This window comes from Panulirus ornatus, chromosome 3 (assembly GCF_036320965.1).
Source record: "Panulirus ornatus isolate Po-2019 chromosome 3, ASM3632096v1, whole genome shotgun sequence".
NCBI lineage: Eukaryota > Metazoa > Arthropoda > Malacostraca > Decapoda > Palinuridae > Panulirus > Panulirus ornatus.
Genome location: NC_092226.1, coordinates 35716417 through 35739465, shown reverse-complemented (window position 1 = coordinate 35739465; position 23049 = coordinate 35716417). Strand labels below are relative to the sequence as shown.

Genomic DNA, 23049 nt, shown 5'->3' with positions numbered 1-23049 from the left:
CGACACGCAGGGAATACGTGGGAAGTATTCTTTCTCCCCTATCCCCAGGGATAATATATATATATATATATATATATATATATATATATATATATATATATATATATATATATATATATGTTTTTTTTTTTTTTTTTTTTTTTTTCCCTAAATACATCCCATTCCTCCCCCACTCCCCTTACTTCCATTGTTCTCACCTTTTTCCATTCTGTACTCAGTCTCTCCTGGTACTTCCTCACACAAGTCTCCTTCCCAAGCTCACTTACTCTCACCACCCTCTTCACCCTAACATTCACTCTTCTTTTCTGGAAACCCATACAAATCTTCACCTTAGCCTCCACAAGATAATGATCAGACATCCCTCCAGTTGCACCTCTCAGAACATTAACATCCAAAAGTCTCTCTTTCGCGCGCCTGTCAATTAACACGTAATCCAATAACGCTCTCTGGCCATCTCTCGTACTTACATAAGTATACTTATATATATATATATATATATATATATATATATATATATATATATATATATATATATTATATATATATATATATTAGGGAAGCAGTGATGGCTGGCGCAAAAGATGCTTGTAGCATGAGAAGCGTGGGAGGTGGGTTGATTAGAAAGGGTAGTGAGTGGTGGGATGAAGAAGTAAGATTATTAGTGAAAGAGAAGAGAGAGGCATTTGGACAATTTTTGCAGGGAAAAATGCAAACGAGTGGGAGATGTATAAAAGAAAGAGGCAGGAGGTCAAGAGAAAGGTGCAAGAGGTGAAAAAGAGGGCAAATGAGAGTTGGGTTGAGAGAGTATCATTAAATTTTAGGGAGAATAAAAAGATGTTTTGGAAGGAGGTAAACAAAGTGCGTAAGACAAGGGAGCAAATGGGAACTTCAGTGAAGGGGGCTAATGGGGAGGTGATAACAAGTAGTAGTGATGTGAGAGGGAGATGGAGTGAGTATTTTGAAGGTTTGTTGAATGTGTTTGATGATAGAGTGGCAGATATAGGGTGTTTTGGTCGAGGTGGTGTGCAAAGTGAGAGGGTTAGGGAGAATGATTTGGTAAACAGAGAAGAGTTAGTAAAAGCTTTGCGGAAGATGAAAGCTGGCAAGGCAGCGGGTTTGGATGGTATTGCAGTGGAATTTATTAAAAAAGAGGGTGACTGTATTGTTGACTGGTATTAAGGCTATTTAATGTATGTATGATTCATGGTGAGGTGCCTGAGGGTTGGCAGAATGCTTGCATAGTGCTATTGTACAAAGGCAAAGGGGATAAGAGTGAGTGCTCAAATTACAGAGGTATAAGTTTGTTGAGTATTCCTGGTAAATTATATGGGAGGGTATTGATTGAGAGGGTGAAGGCATGTACAGAGCATCAGATTGGGGAAGAGCAGTGTGGTTTCAGAAGTGGTAGAGGATGTGTGGATCAGGTGTTTGCTTTGAAAAATGTATGTGAGAAATACTTAGAAAAGGAAATGGATTTGTATGTAGCATTTATGGATCTGGATAAGGCATATGATAGAGTTGATAGAGATGCTCTGTGGAAGGTATTAAGAATATATGGTGTGGGAGGCAAGTTGTTAGAAGCAGTGAAAAGTTTTTATCGAGGATGTAAGGCATGTGTACGTGTAGGAAGAGAGGAAAGTGATTGGTTCTCAGTGAATGTAGGTTTGCGGCAGGGGTGTGTGATGTCTCCATGGTTGTTTTATTTGTTTATGGATGGGGTTGTTAGGGAGGTGGATGCAAGAGCTTTGGAAAGAGGGGCAAGTATGCAGTCTGTTGTGGATGAGAGAGCTTGGGAAGTGAGTCAGTTGTTGTTCGCTGATGATACAGCGTTGGTGGCTGATTCCTGTGAGATACTGCAGACGCTGGTGACTGAGTTTTGTAAAGTGTGTGAAAGAAGAAAGCTGAGAGTAAATGTGAATAAGAGCAAGGTTATTAGGTACAGTAGGGTTGAGGGTCAAGTAAATTGGGAGGTAAGTTTGAATGGAGAAAAAGTGGAGGAAGTAAAGTGTTTTAGATATCTGGGAGTGGATTTGGCAGTGGATGGAACCATGGAAGCGGAAGTGAATCATAGGGTGGGGGAGGGGGCGAAAATTCTGGGAGCCTTAAAGAATGTGTGGAAAGCAAAAATGGGTATGTTTGAAGGAATAGTGGTTCCAACAATGTTGTATGGTTGCGAGGCATGGGCTATGGATAGGGTTGTGCGCAGGAGGGTGGATGTGCTGGAAATGAGATGTTTGAGGACAATGTGTGGTGTGAGGTGGTTTGATCGAGTAAGTACTGTAAGGGTAAGAGAGATGTGTGGAAATAAAAAGAGTGCGGTTGAAAGAGCAGAAGAGGGTGTTTTGAAATGGTTTGGTCACATGGAGAGAATGAGTGAGGAAAGATTGACCAAGAGGATATATGTGTCAGAGGTGGAGGGAACGAGGAGAAGTGGGAGACGAAATTGGAGGTGGAAAGATGGAGTGAAAAAGATTTTGAGTGATCTGGGCCTGAACATGCAGGAGGGTGAAAGGCATGTAAGGAATAGAGTGAATTGGAACGATGTGGTATACCGGGGTTGACGTGCTGTCAGTGGATTGAACCATTGCATGTGAAGCGTCTGGGGTAAACCATGGAAAGTTCTGTGGGGCCTGGATGTGGAAGGGGAGCTGTGGTTTCGGTGCATTATTACTTGACAGCTAGAGACTGAGTGTGAGGAAATGGGGCCTTTGTTGTCTTTTCCATGCGCTACCTCGCACACGAGGGGGGAGGGGGTTGTTATTCCATGTGTGGCGAGGTGGTGATGGGAATAAATAAAGGCAGACAGTATGAATTATATACATGTGTATATATGTATATGTCTGTGTGTGTATATATATCTGTACATTGAGATGTACAGGTATGTATATTTGCGTGTGTGGACGTGTATGTATATACATGTGTATGTGGGAGGGTTGGGCCATTCTTTTGTCTGTTTCCTTGTGCTACCTTGCTAACACGGGAGACCGAAAAGCAAAATAAATAAAATAAATATGCATGTGAGTGGATGGGCCATTCTTTTTCTGTTTCTTGGTGCTACCTGGCTGATGTGGGAAACAAATATCAAGTATGATGGAAAAAAAATTGTATATAACTATAGATAGGATTGTATGGAGGAGGGTAGATATGTTAGAAATGAAATGTTTTAGGACAGTATGTGGTGTGAGGTGGTTTGATCGAGTAAGTGATGAAAGGGTAAGAGAGGTATGTGGTAATAAAGAGTGTGGTTGAGATAGCAGAAGAGGGTGTGTTGAAATGGTTTGGACGTATGAAGAGAATGAGTGAGGAAAGTTTGACAAAGAGAATATATGTGTCAGAGGTGAAGGGAACAAGGAGAAGCGGGAAGCCCAATTGGAGGTGGAAGGATGGAGTGAAAAAGATTTTGAGCGATTGGGGACAACATACAAGAGTGTGAGAGGTGTGCAAGGAATAGAGTGAATTGGAACGACGTGGTATACCAGGGTCGACAAGCTGTCAGTGGACTGAACTAAGGCACATGAAATTCTCGGGTAAACCACGGAAAGGTCTGTGGGGCTTGGATGTGGATAGGGAGCTGTGGTTTCAGTGCATCACACATGACAGCTAGAGACTGAGTGTGAACGAATGTGGCTTTTTTTGCCTGTCTTCCTGGCACTACCTTGCTGAAGTGGGGGGCAGGGTGGCACCAGGAATGGATGAGGGGAAGCAATTATGAATATATACATGTGTATATATGTACATGTTGATATGATATGTATGTAAATGTAAGTGTATGGGCATTTATGTATATACAGGGGAGTGGGGGAGGAATGGGATGTATTTAGGGAAGCATTGATGGCTTGTGCAAAAGAGGCTTGTGGCATGAGAAGTGTAGGAGGTGGACAGATTAGAAAGGGTAGTGAGTGGTGGGATGAAGAAGTAAGATTATTAGTGAAAGAGAAGAGAGAGGCATTTGGATGATTTTTGCAGGGAAATAATGCAAATGACTGGGAGATGTATAAAAGAAAGAGGCAGAAGTTCAAGAGAAAGGTGCAAGAGGCGAAAAAGAGGGCAAATGATAGTTGGGGTTTGAGAGTATCATTAAATTCTCGGGAGAATAAAAAGGTGTTTTGGAAGGAGGTAAATAAAGTGCGTAAGACAAGGGAACAAATGGGAACCTCAGTGAAGGGGGCTAATGGGGAGGTGATAACAAGTAGTGGTGATGTGAGGAGATGGAGTGAGTATTTTGAAGGTTTGTTGAATGTGTTTGATGATAGAGTGGCAGATATAGGGTGTTTTGGTCGAGGTGGTGTGCAAAGTGAGAGGGTTAGGGAAAATGATTTGGTAAACAGAGAAGAGTTAGTAAAAGCTTTGCGGAAGATGAAAGCTGGCAAGGCAGCGGGTTTAGATGGTATTGCAGTGGAATTTATTAAAAAAGGGGTGACTGCATTGTTGACTGGTTGGTAAAGTTATTTAATGTATATATGACTCATGGTGAAGTGCCTGAGGATTGGCAGAATGCTTGCATAGAACCATTGTACAAAGGCAAAGGGGATAAGAGTGAGTGCTCATATTACAGAGGTATAAGTTTGTTGAGTATTCCTGGTAAATTATATGGGAGTGTATTGATTGAGAGGATGAAAGCATGTACAGAGCATCAGGTTGGGGAAGAGCAGTGTGGTTTCAGAAGTGGTAGAGGATGTGTGGATCAGGTGTTTGCTTTAAAAAATGTATGTGAGAAATACTTAGAAAAGGAAATGGATTTGTATGTAGCATTTATGGATCTGGAGAGGGCATATGATAAGAGTTGGTAGAGATGCTCTGTGGAAGGTATTAAGAATATATGGTGTGGGAGGTAAGTTGTTAGAAGCAGTAAAAAGTTTTTATTGAGGATGTAAGACATGTACATGTAGGAAGAGAGGAAAGTGATTGGTTCTCAGTGAATGTTGGTTTGCGGTAGGGGTGTGTGATGTCTCCATGGTTGTTTAATTTGTTTATGGATGGGGTTGTTAGGGAGGTGAATGCAAGAGTTTTGGAAAGGGGCAAGTATGCAGTCTGTTGTGGATGAGAGAGGTTGGGAAGTGAGTCAGTTGTTGTTTGCTGGTGATACAGTGCTGGTGGCTGATTTGGGTGAGAAACTGCAGAAGCTGGTGACTGAGTTTGTAAAGTGTGTGAAAGAAGAAAGCCAAAAGTAAATGTGAATAAGAGCAAGGTTATTAGGTACAGTAGGGTTGAGGGACAAGTCAATTGGGAGGTAAGTTTGAATGGAGAAAAACTGGAGGAAGTGAAGTGTTTTAGATATCTGGGAATGGATTTGGCAGTGGATGGAACCATGGAAGTGGAAGTGAATCATAAGGTGGGGGAGGGGGTGAAAGTTCTGGGAGCATTGAAAAATGTGTGGAAGTTGAGAAAGTTATCTTGGGAAGCAAAAATGGGTATTTTTGAAGGAATAGTGGTTCCAACAATGTTATATGGTTGCGAGGCATGGGCTATAGATAGAGTTGTGCAGAGGAAGGTGGATGTGCTGGAAATGAGATGTTTGAGGACAATATGTGGTGTGAGGTGGTTTGATCGAGTAAGTAATGAAAGGGTAAGTGAGATGTGTGGTAATAAAAAGAGTATTGTTGAGAGAGCAGAAGAGGGTGTTTTGAAATGGTTTGTTCACATGGAGAGAATGAGTGAGGAAAGATTGACAAAGAGGATATATGTGTCAGAGGTGGAGGGAACGAGGAGAAGTGGGAGACCAAATTGGAGGTGGAAAGATGGAGTGAAAAAGATTTTGAGTGATCGGGGCCTGAACATGCAGGAGGATGAAAGGCATGCAAGGAATAGAGTGAATTGGAACGATGTGGTATAATGGGGTGGACGTGCTGTCAATGGATTAAACCAGGGCATGTATACATATATATATATATATATATATATATATATGTATACGTTGCGATGTATAGATATGTATATGTGCGTGTATGGATGTGTATGTATATACGTGTATGTGGGTGGGTTGGGCCATTCTTTTGTCTGTTTCCCTGTGCTACCTCGCTAACGTGGGAGACAGCGACAAAGTATGATAAAAAAATGAATAATGTGTATATGAGTGGAGTACTTAGTACTTACACTATATTGAATTAGTTTGGTACAGAGACAGGTGTAGGTACATTCCACACTATTTTGATATAGATTTTGGACACCTTTTATGACTCGACTTAGGTTTTACGATAGAGCAGTGTTGAGGAATTTTTCTTTGCCTTATCCTTCCTCTAGAACCTATTTTTTTGGAGGAGTTCAGAAAGGTTTTTAACACCCTTCTTCCACCTTTCTCAAACAATACCTAACTTTTCAATACCATGCATATACCATGTGGTTATGAGGAATCCTCCTTCAGGGGAATTGATTTTCAGATTTCCTTCCAGTCACCCTAATTTTGAAGGTTGATATTTTTTCTCACCATGATCCATACATAGAGTCACCCCCTTTCTTATTAATATATTTATTTTTATTTATTTTTGCTTTGTCGCTGTCTCCCGCGTTTTTTTTCCATACTATTCACTGTTTCCTGTGTTAGCGAGGTAGCATTAAGAACAGAGGATTGGGCCTTTGAGGGAATATCCTCACCTGGCCCCTTTCTCTGTTCCTTCTTTTGGAAAAATGAAAAAAACGAGAGGGGAGGATTTCCAGCCCCCCGCTCCCTCCCCTTTTAGTCGCCTTCTACGACACGCAGGGAATACGTGGGAAGTATTCTTTCTCCTCTATCCCAAGGGATAATATTTATATTTATATTTATATGTATTTATACATTATAACACATTATTAGAGATTTATTTTGTCTTGTACAGTAAGAATGGGTGGCAGCGCCGTGTCTAAAGGAATTCATGTGATTGCTGACCATATTCCAGTCGGTGAACAACCAAAGGTAAGGTTGTGGAGAACAGTAACAGATGCCTGATTATCTATTTTGACATTTTGATTTATGTTCTCTTATGTTTATTACTGTATGCTCTCTTAGTTTACACTACAAAGGTAGAATAAAGGGAATAGAAATAATTGGAAAAATTATGTGAATTGAAAAGTGACATTGAGACAAAGATATTAGTTCTGAAAGATTAAAAACTTTTCATTCTGAGGCAGTGCTCTGCAAGTATGATATATTCTTTAGGATATATTTATTTGGATCTTCTAACCTTCTGTCTTTCTGGTAGAAAATCTTTGACTTTCCTCTCCTGATGCTATCCTCCCAACTAAAGCCAAACCTTGAGATGCACAGACTCGAGGTTGTTTTTTTTTTGTTTTTTTTTCTGCTGTCTCCCGCGTTTGCGAGGTAGCGCAAGGAAACAGACGAAAGAAATGGCCCAACCCACCCCCATACACATGTATATACATACGTCCACACACACAAATATACATACCTACACAGCTTTCCATGGTTTACCCCAGACGCTTCACATCTTTGATTCAATCCACTGACAGCACGTCAACCCCGGTATACCACATCGCTCCAATTCACTCTATTCCTTGCCCTCCTTTCACCCTCCTGCATGTTCAGGCCCCGATATGTACATATTTTTTTTTCATACTCGATTGATGTTTCCCATGTTGGCACTGGGAAACAGACGAAGGAAGACGCATCTGCTCACGGACAGCATGTATATACGTATACTTGCATACACATACATATGTACATATACAGTAAATCCTCGATTTGATGGACTACTAGGGGGAAGGGGTAGCTGTTAAAAGTCCGTTAAATCGTATGTAACCTAGTTGAAGTGTAGTTGAAGAAAATATTTTAGTGAAAGAGAAAAGAGAGGTGTTTGGACGGTGCTTACAAGGAAGGAGTGCAAATGATTGGGAGATGTATAAGAGAAAGTGGCACGAGATCAAGAGGAAGGTGCAGGGGTTGAAATAGAGGGCAAATGAGAGTTCAATCCAGTACAATACATTACGTAGGTGTCTGTTAAATTGAGGGTTTGCTGTACATATTTATACACATACATATGCAAAAATACACATGTACATATTTATACTTGTTCACTGTCATCCATTCCTGACACCACCCTGCACTATAGGAAACAATACAAATACATGAAAGAGGGAAAAAAGATACATATACAGTCTCCTCTTCTCTCCTCACCTGATCACCATCCCCTGTGTCAGTGAGGTAGCGTCATGAAACAGATGAAGATAAGTCACATCCATGCACGAGCTGTCATGTGCAATGCATTGACACCACAGCTCCCTATCCACATCCAGGCCCCACAGATCTTTCCTTGGTTTACCCCAGATGTTTCTTATGCCCTGGTTCCGTCCTTTGATAGCACGTTGACCCCAGTATCCCCCCTTGTTCCAATTCACTCTGTTCCTTGCATGCCTCTCACCCACCTGTATGTTCAGGCCTCAATTGCTTACAATCTTTTTCACTCCATCCGACACTCCACCTCCAATTTGGTATCCCTTTTCTCCTTGTTCCCTCTTCCTCTGACACACATATCCTCTTTGTCACCCTTTCCTCACTCATTTTCTCCATTTATCCAAACCATTTCAACACATCCTTTTCTTCTTTCTCAACTACACTCTTTTGATTACCACACACCTCTTTTACCCTTTCATTACTTACCCAATCAAACATTCTCACACCACATATTGTCCTCATACATTTCATTTCCAACACATCCACCCTCCTCTACACAACCCCCGTCTATAGCACATGCCTTGCAACCATATAATATTGTGACTTGTTTATTAAAACATGCCCATTTCTGCCCTTCCAGATAATGTTTTCTCTTTCCACACATTCTTCAATGCTCCCAAAACCTTTGCCCACACCCTCATCTAATGACACTTCCACTTCCATGGTTCCATTCACTGCCATGTCCTCTCTCTGAGATATTGAAAAACTTCATTTCCTCCAATTACTCTCTACTCAGACTTACATGCAAACTAACTTTCTCTCAACCCTACTAAGCCTAATAACCTTGCATTTAATAACATTCATTCTCAACTTTCTCTTTCCACACACACTTCCAAACTCACCCACCAACTTTTGCAGCTTCTCCCTCTAACCAGCCACTAGTGCTGTATCATCAGCAAACGACAACTGGCTTATTTCCCAGACCCTCTCATCCCTCTCAGACTGCATACTTGCCCCTTGCTCCAAGAACCTTGCATCTACCTACTTTGCTATTCTGTCCATAAACAAATTAAACAACCTTGGTGATATCACACACCCCTGCAGCAAACCAACCTTTATTTGGAACCATTCACTCTCCTCTCTTCTTACTTGTACATATGATAAAAACTTCTCTACTCTTAGCAGTTTACATTCCAATTTGCCACCTTTCAGAGAGCATCTGTTAGCCCTATCATTTGCCTTCTCTAGATCCATAAATCCCACTTACAAATCCATCTTTTTTTCTAAATATTTGTCGTCATTCTTTAAAGCAAACCCCTGATCCACACATCCTCTACCACTTCTGAAACCATGCTGCACCTCCCCAATTAGATGCTCTGTACATGCCTTCACCCTCTCACTCAATACCCTACTAAACAACATATGTATAATCAGCAAACTTTTGCCTCTGTAGTTTGAACATTCATCTTAATCCCCCTTGCCTTTATACAGTGGCACTATACATGTATTCAGCCAATCCTTAAGCACTTCACCATGATCCATACATACATTGAATATTGTTACCAGCCAATCAACAACACAGTCATCCACCGTTCTTAATGAATTCAACTGTAATACCATCCACTCCAGCCGCCTTACTGCATTTCATCTTCCACAAGGCTTTCACCTCCTCTTCTCTCTTTACCAAACCACACTCCATGACTCTCTCACTTTGCATACCACCCCAATCAAAACGCCCTACTTCTGCCACTTTATCATCAAACTCGTTTAACAAAGCTTTAAGATATTTACTCCATTTCTGCCTCACTTCATCACTACCTGTGATCACTTGCCCTTTTTACCCCTTTCACTGATATTTCCATTTGTTCTCTTTGTCTTTTGCACATTATTTATCTCCTTCCAAAACATATTTTTATTCACCATAAAGTTTAATGAACTCTGACCCCATCTCTCATTTCCTGTCTTTTCAAACTCTCCACCTTCCTCTTGACCTCCTGCCTCTTTCTTTTATACATATCCCAATCATCTGCACTCCTTCCCTGCAAGTACCACCCAAACACATCTGTTTTCTCTTTTACTTGCAATTTTGCTTCTTCATCCCACTACTTACCACCCTTTTTAATCTACCACTTCGCACCTTTCAATGGCCCTTGCATCTCTTGCACATGTCATCACTGCTTCCATTTACTCTCACCTTTATCCATTCTACACTCAGTCTCTGCAGTCTCTTGGGGATGAGAGGGCCTAGGAAGTTAGTCAGTTGTTGTTTGCTGATGATACAGCACTGGTGGCTGATTTGAGTGAGAAACTGCAGAAGGTGGTGACTGAGTTTGGAAAAGTGTATGAAAGGAGAAAGTTAAGTGTAAATGTGAATATGAGCAAGGTTCAGAAGGGTTGAAAGACAAGTTAGTCAGGTTATGAGTTTGAATGGAGAAAATCTGGAGGAAGTGAAGTGTTTTAGATATCTGGGAGTGGACTTAGCAGCAAATGAAACCATGGAAGCTGAAGTGAGTCATAGGGTATGAGAGGGAGCAAAGTTTCTGGGAGTGATGAAGAATGAAGACCTGTACAAAACATCAGATTGGGGAGGAGCAGATGAAGAAAAGGCCTCGTTCATTCACATCCATTCTCTAGCTATCATGTGCAACCACAGCCTCCTATCCACAACAAGTCATCACATACCTTTCCATAGTTTATTCCACTTGCTTCATAATCCCTGGTTTAGTCCCTTGACAGTATGTTAACCCCCTGAATACCTTTTTGCTCCCATTCACTCTATCCCATGTACCCCTTTCAGCCTCCTGCATGTTCAGATCTATCTACATGTATTTCTGATGCCGATTTCTCCTGGGAACTCCCATCAAGAGGGTGGCTATAGCAAAAGAGTCTCCATTCCCCTGTCCTTACATGCCTCCCTTGCATATACCATTTCATGTATTCTTCCATCATTTCTCTCCCTCCAGTACTCTTCCACTCTTTTTCTCCTTGTCACAGGTGGTGTTCCTCTCACACTGACCCCTGTAATCATAATTTTATGCATTCTTCATGTAAACTCTCCATCTTACTTTCTCTCAATGTGCCCTTACCACTTGAAAGCATACCACTTGAAAGTATTGCCCTTCACTCGCTACCATTCCACAGTTCATTCCATCTGGCCAAACCACATGCTCCTCTCAAATAGCTAATTTTCATAGCCAGGATTCCTTGACCTCTATGACCCATTTCATGTCCATGTTTCAACAGGATAAGTCAGGGTCAGGAGGACTATGCTGTTCCTTAATAATCTCTTCACTTCCATACTTATATCTTAACCTTACATGATTCTGTTAAGGGGTCCAGTGACTCTACTACCTTGTACTGCTGTCTCCTTTATCACTCTTTTTATATATATTATGAAACTTACTCAAGATAATGGACAATTACTTAAATTTTCATTTCTTTCACCTCTTTCATTCTTTCTCCCCCCATATCTGTAACACAGTTTAGTACACTTTCTTCTCTCACTCTATTGGGCTTTGCAAAATCTATAATTATACACTGTTTCCTTTCAAACACCATTACTTATCTTTTACTCACATTTAACCCCATTATAAACATGCTTACAACTGTCTGCAACTCCTCTTCACTCTTGCAAACAGCACAGTATCATCCTCAGAGAGTATTGTCACTAGCCACCATACCTAACAACCACTCTTCCACTCTGCACTCCCTTTCTCTGGTTTTGCTTTCATCTCCTTTATCACACATTACACAGCCCTGCTGCATACCCACATATTTACTGCAACTTTTGCTCAACTTTCATTCACTCCTGTCTAAAAATCAGAACCTTTCCTTTTTGGAAGTATGCATTGGTACATCCCATCCCTAAGAAGGGTGACCGTTCTATCTCACAGAACTATCGCCCTGTTGCTTTAACATCTAAAATTTCCAAAGCCTTTGAATCCCTCTTCACCTCCCATATCCTTTGACATCTTGAATCTCACTGTCTTCTCTCTGATCACCAGTATGGTCTCCACATGGTGAGATCCACTGGTGATATTCTTTCATATCTTACTAATGTCTGGCCATCATCCCTGAAAGATTTTGGGAAATCCTGTATAGTTGCCTTGATAAAGTAATCCAAAGCTTTTGCCAAGATTTGGCATCGGAGTTTCATCCTTAAGCTTCCTTCTTTTGGCTTCTCTGCCTCACTTTGCTCCCTCATATCTAGCCTCCTCTGAGGACAATCTGTCTCCTTTGTTTTGAATGGATCAGCCCCTTCCTGTTTCTCCATCAACAGCAGTGTCTCTTAAGATTCTGTCTTGTCCCCTACACTTTTGCTTTTTAACAATGATTTCTCTCTTCCACACATAACCAAATGCACTCGTATGCAGATGACTCAACAATGCATTCCTCCACATCCATCAGGCCTGCTCCTTCTCTCATGCGATCTGCATCTCTGATGACTCAGTATCCTCAATAAACTCAGACTTAAACAGGATGGTCTATCTCAATGAGGTAGATGAAATCTGGTTAAGTTTCATGCTTCCAAGACCCAATGTCTACCCATCTCTATATCAAAAGTTTCTCATAACTAATGTGGGACTCTGACAACAGGTTAGGGATAGTGTCAACTCCCAAGCCCCTCTTTCACACAGAATTCAGAGGACTATTTCCTGCTAGATAATGATTATATTGAGGTCCTCTTTCACTTTGTCCCATGCTGATTACTTTACATTAGGTCATGTTGAATTTCATTAATCATGTATCAGATCGGCTTTGGAATTTGTTTAGGTCACCTCTTTAGTTCATGCAACCTTACTCTCTTTTCACTTTCCTCATGACCTTTACATTGTCTGCAAACACATTCAGGGAGGAGGCTATATCCTCAAGAATATATAATTGTCTAACAGAACCCTGTACCACTTGGCTTATCAGCTTGACCCATTTGGAGAAGGCTGCTCATATATGCATCCTTTGTTCCCATCCACTGAGGTAATTTTCCTGTCTGGTGATTCAGCTTCTTTATTGATAAGCCTTAATCAGTTGGTTTCTGGGATTCCACATACAAACAATTCACCCAGCCTTCCCTTTTGTATGAGACCGAGTTCACTCTCTTGTAGAAATCTTAAGATATTTGTTACAAATAGCCTCCTTTCCCTAAAACTGTGCTCTCTTATGTGCTCTGGGGAGTCATTTATATACTCTCGAAGTATCATTTTCCAGAACCTTACAGACCATACTTGTTTGTAAGATATGTAGTTCAGTGCCTGTTCCCAGGTTCCTTTCTGATAGATTTGTATGATGTTTGCCGTTTTCCATTTCCTTGGTGCTTTGCCTCTCTCCAGTGACATTTTGAACAGTATTTAAAGAGGTTTATCTAGCACATACAGTGAAATTTGACTAGGAACATGAGCCTTGTATGTGTCAAGACCTTTTAGTATTTTGTCTTTTCTTGATATCTGTTTTTGACTTCCATTGACATATCTTGATAGGAAAATGCTCTGCTGCTGCTGATCAAACAGTGCTGCTCTTAACTGGAATGTGATCATAGTCTTACTGATCTCTTCAGTAGAAGAAAGAATGTTACATTTCCATATTGTTAGCATTGGAACCATTTGAGTTTATGCAAAAGCCAGCTGGCTTTGTTTTTTCACATAAACAGTATCTATTTTTAGACGTTATAGTATTACAGTCAGGGTAGTCATCACTAGAGGTTTGGTAAGAGGCATAAAGCTTATAATCAATACCTGCTTATTGCAGGTAAAAGTAGGGGACAGTGATGCTCAGTTTTTTCACAGCACATTGGGATAAACTCTCCATTGGTTTTAATTGGTTTTTGAGTATAAGGGGTAGGTTTGCTGAAGTTGTGTCTTGATGAGCTTAATCAGTATGATGGCATTTTTTCATTAGCTTCACTTGTTAACAGGTGTTTTGTAGTTGTAAATCTTGGTGATATCATCATAGCCAATTGTACAAAGCAGTTTTCTGTGTGATGTATCCTCATCTTGTTGTAAGTCTTAGAATGTTAAAGCCTAGAATCAGAAATTTTTTCCGCAATAATTATAAAAAGATAAAAAAGTCACTAATTATGCTGTATACTTTTATCAAAGATAGAGATAAGAGGTGTAGGATTTAATTTTTCATGTCTTGTTTTATTGTACTATGAATGTCTATTCCTTCACATAGAGCAAGATTGGTTAACAAGATTGATTATATTAAAAGATAAGAAATTGAATTAGAAAATTCAACTGAAAAATGCCATTGACTTGCTGTTTACTAAAGTTATTTTCACCCAATCATGCTTTCCATGGATATGGTGAATCCTGACTCAGGTGCTGGCATATGTAAGTAGTAGTATGTTTTCTCTGATCACTCTATTTTCTTATCTTTTGGAACTTTTTTCTCCCCTACCCCCTGGGGATAGGGGAGAAAGAATACTTCTCAAGTATTCCCTAGGTGTCGTAGAAGGCGACTAAAACGGAAGGGAGCAGGGAGCTGGAAATCTTCCCCTCCTGTTTTTAATTTTCCAAAAGAAGGAACAGAGAAGGGGGTCAAGTAAGGATATTTCCTCTAAGGCTGAGGCTTCTGTTCTTAATGCTACCTCGCTGATGTGGGAAATGGCGAATTTTTTTTTTTTTTTTTTTTTTTTTTTTTTTTTTTTTTTTTTTTTTTTATACTTTGTCGCTGTCTCCCGCGTTTGCGAGGTAGCGCAAGGAAACAGACGAAAGAAATGGCCCAACCCCCCCCCATACACATGTACATACACACGTCCACACACGCAAATATACATACCTACACAGCTTTCCATGGTTTACCCCAGACGCTTCACATGCCTTGATTCACTCCACTGACAGCACGTCAACCCCTGTATACCACATCGCTCCAATTCACTCTATTCCTTGCCCTCCTTACACCCTCCTGCATGTTCAGGCCCCGATCACACAAAATCTTTTTCACTCCATCTTTCCACCTCCAATTTGGTCTCCCTCTTCTCCTCGTTCCCTCCACCTCCGACACATATATCCTCTTGGTCAATCTTTCCTCACTCATTCTCTCCATGTGACCAAACCATTTCAAAACACCCTCTTCTGCTCTCTCAACCACGCTCTTTTTATTTCCACACATCTCTCTTACCCTTACGTTACTTACTCGATCAAACCACCTCACACCACACATTGTCCTCAAACATCTCATTTCCAGCACATCCATCCTCCTGCGCACAACTCTATCCATAGCCCACGCCTCGCAACCATACAACATTGTTGGAACCACTATTCCTTCAAACATACCCATTTTTGCTTTCCGAGATACTGTTCTCGACTTCCACACATTTTTCAAGGCTCCCAAAATTTTCGCCCCCTCCCCCACCCTATGATCCACTTCCGCTTCCATGGTTCCATCTGCTGACAGATCCACTCCCAGATATCTAAAACACTTCACTTCCTCCAGTTTTTCTATCATTACACCACAGCTGTAGTGATAGTATCCTACCATTACTCTATCATTACACCACAGCTGTCTCCATTCAAACTCACCTCCCAATTGACTTGACCCTCAACCCTACTGTACCTAATAACCTTGCTCTTATTCACATTTACTCTTAACTTTCTTCTTCCACACACTTTACCAAACTCAGTCACCAGCTTCTGCAGTTTCTCACATGAATCAGCCACCAGCGCTGTATCATCAGCGAACAACAACTGACTCACTTCCCAAGCTCTCTCATCCCCAACAGACTTCATACTTGCCCCTCTTTCCAGGACTCTTGCATTTACCTCCCTAACAACCCCATCCATAAACAAATTAAACAACCATGGAGACATCACACACCCCTGCCGCAAACCTACATTCACTGAGAACCAATCACTTTCCTCTCTTCCTACACGTACACATGCCTTACATCCTCGATAAAAACTTTTCACTGCTTCTAACAACTTGCCTCCCACACCATATATTCTTAATACCTTCCACAGAGCATCTCTATCAACTCTATCATATGCCTTCTCCAGATCCATAAATGCTACATACAAATCCATTTGCTTTTCTAAGTATTTCTCACATACATTCTTCAAAGCAAACACCTGATCCACACATCCTCTACCACTTCTGAAACCGCACTGCTCTTCCCCAATCTGATGCTCTGTACATGCCTTCACCCTCTCAATCAATACCCTCCCATATAATTTACCAGGAATACTCAACAAACTTATACCTCTGTAATTTGAGCACTCACTCTTATCCCCTTTGCCTTTGTACAATGGCACTATGCACGCATTCCGCCAATCCTCAGGCACCTCACCATGAGTCATACATACATTAAATAACCTTACCAACCAGTCAACAATACAGTCACCCCCTTTTTTAATAAATTCCACTGCAATACCATCCAAACCTGCTGCCTTGCCGGCTTTCATCTTCCGCAAAGCTTTTACTACCTCTTCTCTGTTTACCAAATCATTTTCCCTAACCCTCTCACTTTGCACACCACCTCGACCCAAACACCCTATATCTGCCACTCTGTCATCAGACACATTCAACAAACCTTCAAAATACTCATTCCATCTCCTTCTCACATCACCACTACTTGTTATCACCTCCCCATTTACGCCCTTCACTGAAGTTCCCATTTGCTCCCTTGTCTTACGCACCCTATTTACCTCCTTCCAGAACATCTTTTTATTCTCCTTAAAATTTACTGATAGTCTCTCACCCCAACTCTCATTTGCCCTTTTTTTCACCTCTTGCACCTTTCTCTTGACCTCCTGTCTCTTTCTTTTATACTTCTCCCACTCAATTGCATTTTTTCCCTGCAAAAATCGTCCAAATGCCTCTCTCTTCTCTTTCACTAATACTCTTACTTCTTCATCCCACCACTCACTACCCTTTCTAAACAGCCCACCTCCCACTCTTCTCATGCCACAAGCATCTTTTGCGCAATCCATCACTGATTCCCTAAATACATCCCATTCCTCCCCCACTCCCCTTACTTCCATTGTTCTCACCTTTTTCCATTCTGTACACAGTCTCTCCTGGTACTTCCCCACACAGGTCTCCTTCCCAAGCTCACTTACTCTCACCACCTTCTTCACCCCAACATTCACTCCTCTTTTCTGAAAACCCATACTAATCTTCACCTTAGCCTCCACAAGATAATGATCAGACATCCCTCCAGTTGCACCTCTCAGCACATTAACATCCAAAAGTCTCTCTTTCGCACGCCTGTCAATTAACACGTAAATATGGCGAATATGTATGAAAAAAATAAATGAGACAAAAAGTATTGAAACAGCAGGAGGTCAACAGAATGGTACAGAATCTGGGAAAGAGGGCAAATGAGAAATGTAGTGAGAGAGCATTAGTAAACTTTAGGGAGAGTAGGAAAAATATTTTCAAAAAAGTTGAATAGTGTTAAGAGAACAAAAATTTGAGCCGCTAATTTTGCAAAGAAGTGAATGATTTGAGGAGAACAAGAAAGAAAATTAGAGCAACTGTGTTTGGAAAGAAATGAATAGTATAGGGAGAACAAGAAAACAAACTAGAGCATCAGGAGAGAGAGAGATTGTTTAAGTATTTTGATGGGCTGGTGAATGTGTTAGGTGATAGGGAGGCAGATGTGGTGTTTGGGATTAGTTTGATTGCTTTTAAAATGAGTCCTGCTGAATGATGAAGTATGGAGATGGGAGGTAATGAAAACCTCTAATTGGTTAGTCAGGTTATTCATCATTTGCATGGCCTAGATGAGGTGCTTGAAGATTATCAGAATGCATGTATATTGCCTAGTATAAAAGAAAGGGCGACTGAAGTGAATGTTTGAATTGAAAAAGTATAAAATTGTTTGATTTTTATCAAGGGTGTAAAGCATATGTATGGGTGCGAAGAGAAGAGAGTTCCAATTAAAGGTTGGTCAGTGGCGGGGTAGGTGATGTCACCATGGTTTTTAATTTGTTTGTGGATGGGGTAATGTGGGAGATAAATACAAGAGTCTTGGAAGAAGGGACAAGTATGCAGTCTGTGGACGATGGGAGGGCTTGGGAAGTGAGTCATTGTTGTTTGCTGATGAGACAGCACTGTTGGCAGATTCAAGTGAGAAACTAAAAGTTGGTGATTGAATTTGGAAGGATATTTGAAAGGAAGTTGAGAGTAAATATGAATAACAGCAAGGTTATTCGGTTTAGCAGGGTTGAGGGACGGGTTAGTTTGGGTGCAAGTTTGAATGGAGAAAAATTGGATTGAAGTGAACTGTTTTACATACCTAAGAGTAGACAAGGCACTGAATGAAACCACGGAAGCGAAAGTGAGTCATAGGGTGGGCGAGGGGTGTAGGTTTTAGGAGCATAGAAGAATCTGCACAAAGATAGATCATTGTCTGGATAGGTAAAAGTGGATATTTTTGAAGGTATAGTAGTCTAACATTATTAAATGGATGTGAGGTATGGGCTGTAGATAAGACTGTGTGGGGGAGGGTGGATGTTTGTAAATGGGAGCTATGGTTTTGGTGCATTACACAAGACAGGCAGAGAATGGATGTAGGTGGATATAGCCTTGCTAATGTGGGAAACAGTAGTCAAATATGAAAAAAGAAGTTTGTTTAGTATACCTGGTAAGGTGTTCGAGAGTGATAATTTGAGAGATAGAGGATGTGTGGATCGAGAGTTTGTTCTGAAGACAAATTTTCAAAGAGGGTGAATTGCATGTGACATTTTGGATCTGGAGAAAGTATATGATAAGGTTGACTGGGAAGCCTTGTGGAAGGTGCTACAAATATATGGAGTAAATAGAAATTTTCTAAATACAGTGAGCAGTGTTTTTACCTGATTAAGGCATGTGTATAAGTAGAAAGGAGAAGGGAGGGTGGCTCTTTATGAAAGTGGTTCTGTATCAAGGGTGTGTGAAATCACTTTGGTTATTTAATCTTTTTATGGGCAAGATGGTGAGGGAGGTGAATGTAAGGGTCTCAGAGTGAGCAGCAGGTGTGTATACTGGCAGCATGGGGCATGGGAGATGAATCAGTTGCTTATTACAAAATGTATGAAAGGAGAAAGTTAAGAGTGAAAAATAACTAAAGAAAGGTAATAATGTGCAGCAGGTAGATGATACAGGAGGGTTTGAAAGTAAGTCTGAATGTAGGCATCTGTGACTGGTCGTGGCAGGGATGGAAATATGGGGGTGAGGTAAGTCATAGAGTGGGAGAGAGGGCTAAGAGCCTAAGTACATCTAGAGTGTGAATGTGTTGGAAGTGAAATACTTGAGGATGTTATTTGGTTTGAGGAGAGTTGATCATGTAAGGTTTGACATTGTAACATATAGGTGTATTAGTAAGTGCAGTCTGATTGAGACTTGACCAAGGAATGTTGAATTAGTTTGGACATTTGGATAAGATGAGCAAAAAGAAACGGGGAGAAAGGGAGTTAAGGGAGACCAAGAAGGAAATGGAGTTTGAGAGTCATTAGTATACTGGGTAATGAAAATTCAGGAGTTTTAGAAGCATATATAGGATAAAATGCTTTGGATTGATATGGTATATGGTGGATAATGTGGTGTCGGTTGAACTAGGACATATGAAATATTTTAGGTAAACCATGTTGGCTGTGGATTGTTGGCTACTAGTTTCATTATACATGATAGCAACAGAAAAGATGTATGCTAATAAGGTAAGCAATGATAACAAAACTGCATACCACTCAGTATTGCACTCAGAACAGTCTTTGGCTGCCTAGTACCACAAATACTTAACAACTACATAATAAAACAAAGAGTCTGCCAATGCAGTGCCACCTCTACATGCTGAACATTCAGTTCTATGCAGCAGCATTAGATCCCTCACACCATGACCACTCCATAACTAACACCTATCCCAAATTAGAAATAACAAGCTTACCTGTGCCTCACACTTCAGCAACTTCTACTCAAAGATCTCTCACCCCCAACAAATATAACACCAAAAGAGGAAGAAGAAAAGAAAAAATGCCTTGAAATATCCTGCAGAACTAAATAACTGCCTTTCCTACTCAGTCTTAAACTCCACCCTACCAGAAGGAACACTCTTCAGAAAGCATATCACAGTTTCCCAACTATTCTCTAGGCATCATGCTTCCCTAGAATGATGCAAACGCTATTTCAACATGACCCAAGACCCTTCATACCCACATTGCAACTATCATGATGAAGATATTGAGCATTTACCACTCATTTGCCTTGCGCTTTCCTCTCATGGCCACACTCTCATCACTACACTGTATGATGTATTGTCTTAATCACTGAACATGGCTGGCATTCTGAGTGCTGTAGGAGCATCACAAGAATAGAATGGACTCCTGGGGCAGAAAATAAGTATACAGGTTGAGTGTTACTGGACTTCTTTCAGTCATGCTCCTACAACTTGAATTATTACAGCTTTGTAAAGGTCCTCAGTAACACCAAGACCCATTCTTAGGAAGGAGTCTTAGGGCAAGTAGAAATATATTTTTTTAGATTTTTTTGCCATATCCCATTTAAGCAAGTTAGTGCCTGGAACGAAGATAAGGCCTCATTCACACACTTCCATTCTCGGGCTGTCATATATAATGCACCCAAACCACAGACCCCTATCCACAACCAGCCACTACATACCTTTCCTGGAGGAGTGGGATAGGAAGAATTCTGCCTCTATTTTGTATTTTGATTTTGAAAAGATGGAACAGAAGAAGTAGTCAAATAAGGAGTGGTCATCCTCCACGAATGCTCAGGATAGGATTTCTAATTGTGTGTGGATGTAACCTAGATGAGAAGAAAGGAGAGATAGGTAATATTTTTGAGGATTAGAACTTGGATGTTCTGGTTCTGAGTGAAACAAACTGCAAGGTTAAAGGTGAAGTATGGTTTGGAAATGTCTTGGAAGGAAGGCAAGAGCTAAGGAAGGGGTTGCTCTACTGATCAAGCAGCTCTGGGAATGTGTGAAAGAGTTTAGGAAAGTGACCTCCAGACTGATGTGGGTAAAAATGAAAATGGGTTGCAAGAGTTGGAAGCAGCTAAGTGGGTGTGTCAGCAGTCTTGATGCTAGAGATTGGGTATCAGTATTGGGTAATTTGAATGTTATATTGAGTAATTTGGCAATTGAAGTGGAATGAAAGCAGCTTGTGGAGTTTTGTGCTTAAAAAAGACTGGTGATTGGGAATCCCTGGTTTAAAAAGAGGGCCATACATATACATGGGTGAGTAGGAAAGATGGTAAGGGCATTATTACATTTCATACTAATTGATAGGCATGCAAGAGTTAGGATCTTGGATGTGAATGTGTTGAGAGGGGTTTTCAGAAAAGTGGAAACATTATGAATGAGAAAAGGGTGGTGAAAGTTAGTGAGCTCAGAAAAGAGATATGTGAAGAAATACCAGGAGAGGTTAGGTGTAAAATGACAAAAGGTGAGAGTAGATAATACTAGGGAATTGGATGAAGAATGAGAGATGTTTAGGGAGGCAATGTTGGCATGTGTAAGAGAAGTGTGTGGCATGTGGAAAGTTGGGCAGTGAGAAAGGGTAGTGACATACAAGAAAGTAGCAGGAAATCAAGAAGGTGCAGGAGGCTGAAAAAGAGGGCAAATGAGAGTCAAGGTGAGGAATTATCAGTTGACTTCAGGGAGAATAAGAAAATGCTTTGGAAGGAGTATATAGTGTGAGAAAAACTAGAGAACAAATGGGAACAACAGTGAAAAGAGCAAATAGGGAAGTGGTAGCAGGTAGTGAGGAGGAGATGGGGTGGCTATTTTGTAGGGTTGTTGAATGTTTTTGGTGATAAGTTGGCAGATGCAGAGTGTCTGGGTTGGCGAGGTGTGTGAAGTGAGAGAATCATAGAAAGTTATTTGGTGAAGAGAGAAGAGGTGGCAAGCTGGAATGAGTGTATGGATATGCAGTTGAATTTCTCAAGAAAGGGAGCAACTTTGTTGTTGGTGTGTTAGTTTCGGTTTTTAACGTATGTTTGTATCATCATGAGATGTATCATCATGAGATGTAGTGCCATTGTATAAAGGCAAGGGGGACAATGGTGAGTGGTCAACTACGGAGGTATAAGTTTGTTGAGTGTGCATGGCCTGTTGTATGGGAAAGTTGTCAATGAGAGAGTGAAGGCATGTACAAACTGTCAGAATGGGAAGGAACAGTGTGGTTTCATTTGTGTCAGAGGGTGTGTGGATCAAGTGTTTGCTTTAAAGAATGTGTGAGAAATACTTAGAGAAACAAAAGGAGGTATATGTGGCATTATGGATCTGGAGTAAGCATTAGGTAGGAGCTTCTGCAAACACTGTGCTAGACTTGCCCTCTGCCAGTGGCATGTTAAGGGTGAGGCACTAAAGGCTAAGAAGTGGCATTGGAGTTCTTTAGTTATGGAGACTTTTCCTGTGGCCACCCCTATGAGGAAGTTCCAGTTGGAACAGATGTCAGAGATATAGATAGTAAGCATATGATAGGGTTTATAGAGATACCTTGTGGAAGGTCTTACGAGTACATGGAGTGGGAGGAAGCTACTAGGAAGTAAGAAATTTTTGAAATGAGTGTAAGGTAGGGGTAAGCTACTAGAAAGAGAAGTATCTATCAAGAGTGAAAGGTGTGAAACAAGTTGTAAAAGAGGAGATTAAGTGGTTCCAGGTGAAGGTTGGTCTGCAACAGAGATATGTAATGTCACCATGGTTGTTCTATTTGTTTATAGATTGGATGGTGAGGGATATGAATGCAAGAGTCTTAGAGAGAGGGGGAAGTATGCAGTCTTTAAGGGGTGGTGGGGTCTGGGAAGTGTCAGTTGTTGTTTGCTGATGACACTGTGCAGGTGAGAAACTGCAGAAGTTGGTGACTGAGTTTAGGAGAGTGTGTAAAAGAAGGAAGTTGATAGTAAGTGTGAATCAAAGCAAGCTTATTAATAGGTTTAGCAGGGCATATACACAGGTGAGTTGAGTTGTAAGTTTGAATGGAGAAAATTTGGGAGAAGTGAAGTGTTTC

General features: G+C 40.8%; 1 protein-coding gene across 5 annotated transcripts in view; it reads left to right on the top strand.

Moving 5' to 3' along the window:
• Positions 1 to 23049, top strand: part of LOC139762132 (uncharacterized) — a 185575-nt gene that overhangs the window by 142572 nt on the left and 19954 nt on the right. For 4 of the 5 annotated variants that reach the window (XM_071686832.1, XM_071686829.1, XM_071686830.1 and 1 more), the window contains exon 8: positions 6813 to 6889. The exons of the other annotated variant lie outside the window; for it this stretch is intronic. In XM_071686832.1, coding sequence (XP_071542933.1) covers positions 6813 to 6889 — 77 coding nt within the window. The remainder of the gene's footprint in view (positions 1 to 6812; positions 6890 to 23049) is intronic. 5 annotated transcript variants of the gene reach the window in all.